The 1,799-nt window shown below is 37.2% G+C and overlaps 1 protein-coding gene across 5 annotated transcripts in view; it reads right to left on the reverse strand.

Annotated features, from left to right (window-relative positions):
• The window catches only part of RTTN (rotatin), a 119,099-nt gene that overhangs the window by 22,917 nt on the left and 94,383 nt on the right, over positions 1–1,799 (reverse strand). For all 5 annotated transcript variants that reach the window (XM_010855045.1, XM_010855047.1, XM_010855046.1 and 2 more), the window contains one exon: positions 1,014–1,167. In XM_010855045.1, coding sequence (XP_010853347.1) covers positions 1,014–1,167 — 154 coding nt within the window. The remainder of the gene's footprint in view (positions 1–1,013; positions 1,168–1,799) is intronic.

Genomic DNA, 1,799 nt, shown 5'->3' on the forward strand with positions numbered 1-1,799 from the left:
GGGGCAGGAGGAGAAGGGGACGACAGAGGATGAGATGGCTGGATGGCATCACTGACTCGATGGACGTGAGTCTGGGTGAACTCCGGGAGTTGGTGATGGACAGGGAGGCCTGGTGTGCTGCGATTCATGGTGTTGCAAAGAGTCGGACACGACTGAGCGACTGAACTGAACTGAACTGAACTACTGCTCCCCTAGCACTGGGTGACGCAATGCTGATGAGACTCTGCAGACTGCCTTTGCTGGGCATTGTAAACCACTTCACCTACCAGACCCAAAACCTGCAAAGCGATAAATGCAAAGGACTAAACAAGAATGAGCTAATGGGCAAAGAGAATTACCAAACGAATGATTACTTCATTATAAACTCTTTCAGACAACTATCATATTTTAATTTTGATAAAGAAGTTACGTTGCTTTAGTTTTCCCCACTACTAAGCTCTATATTCAGCATTTCATTAGAGCATATTTTTTAAGAATTGCAGACCTTTGGAGATTTCTGATATTATATTCTGGACTTGCTTATACTTGTTATTTAGCCATAGCTTATAAGAATAATTAACACCTAACACTCACTGTACTTTATAACATTACATAAAGAACTTTACCCTCATTTAAAATGACAGCACAGGGGAACGGCCCTTCACTATACTGCGTACTTGCCTCAAACGGTCTCCTGGAGCCACTTAAAATATCCAACCTGTAAGACACTTTATGAAAAGTCTTCCAAAAACACTAGCAAAGAACAACCCAAAATGTGACCTTGATCTGAATACTTGGTGCAAAGTTAAGACTTTTTCCTCAGTATTATTTACTGTCCTTCTAAACCAAAAAAAAAAAAAAAAATTAAAAATAAAGCTCACTGTGGAGGGAGGTGGGAGGGGGGTTCAGGATAGGGAACACATATACACCCATGGTTGATTCATGTCAATGTATGGCAAAAACCACTACAATATTATAAAGTAATTAGCCTCCAATTAAAATAATTAATTTAAAAATAAATAAATAAAGCTCACCTAATATATCTTTGGTGCATAGGGTGAGAACTCGGATGATGTTTGGGATAAGAGGTTTCAGAAGCTCATCCTGAATCACAAGGTCGGGATCCACCAATAAACATGACTGCAGGAGCCGGGATAAGGAGGACAAGTATTCCAGGAGAAAGGACACCTGCCCGAGAGAGGAGATACGGTAAAAACAGAGCACATCATACGAAAAGCCCATCTCAGTGATGAAGTATCACTTCTTTATAATACAAGTTAATAAAAAGTCATAAAATATTCATCATAATTTTGAAAGACCTAAACAAACGCACAGCAGACAAAGCATTATTTTTCTCATAAGCATGTCACTAACGGTCACATTAACAGTGTCAACTATAATTATACCAAACAAAACATCGTTTTCAAAGCCAAATTCTGAATTCTATTTACAGAGTTTAGAAAGTCTTTATGGTTTTCAAATAGCTAAACTGTGGAGTCAAAATTCTGGAAGAAGCAAAAAAAGCAATCCAAAGCTCTACAATTCTGTAAAGAAAGATTATAACATATTCTTCAAGGTATACAATTGAGGGGTAGGAGAAGTCAGCCTAACAGCCTAGTGATCATTACAAATAAAATGAAAACATGTCTGATTTTGCCCTCAACTATCCTTCAGCATAAAAATACTATTCTTAGTTTTAAAAGAACAATTAAATCCTCCCTAAAATTACCAATAAAACCACCTTTGGAATGTTGCTTGATACTAATACTATAAGAAGTATTAATGGGCAAAAATACTGGAAAAAAAAAAAAAATTCTCTG

This window comes from Bison bison, unplaced genomic scaffold, assembly GCF_000754665.1.
Source record: "Bison bison bison isolate TAMUID 2011002044 unplaced genomic scaffold, Bison_UMD1.0 scf7180017864353, whole genome shotgun sequence".
In the NCBI taxonomy this organism is placed as follows: domain Eukaryota; kingdom Metazoa; phylum Chordata; class Mammalia; order Artiodactyla; family Bovidae; genus Bison; species Bison bison.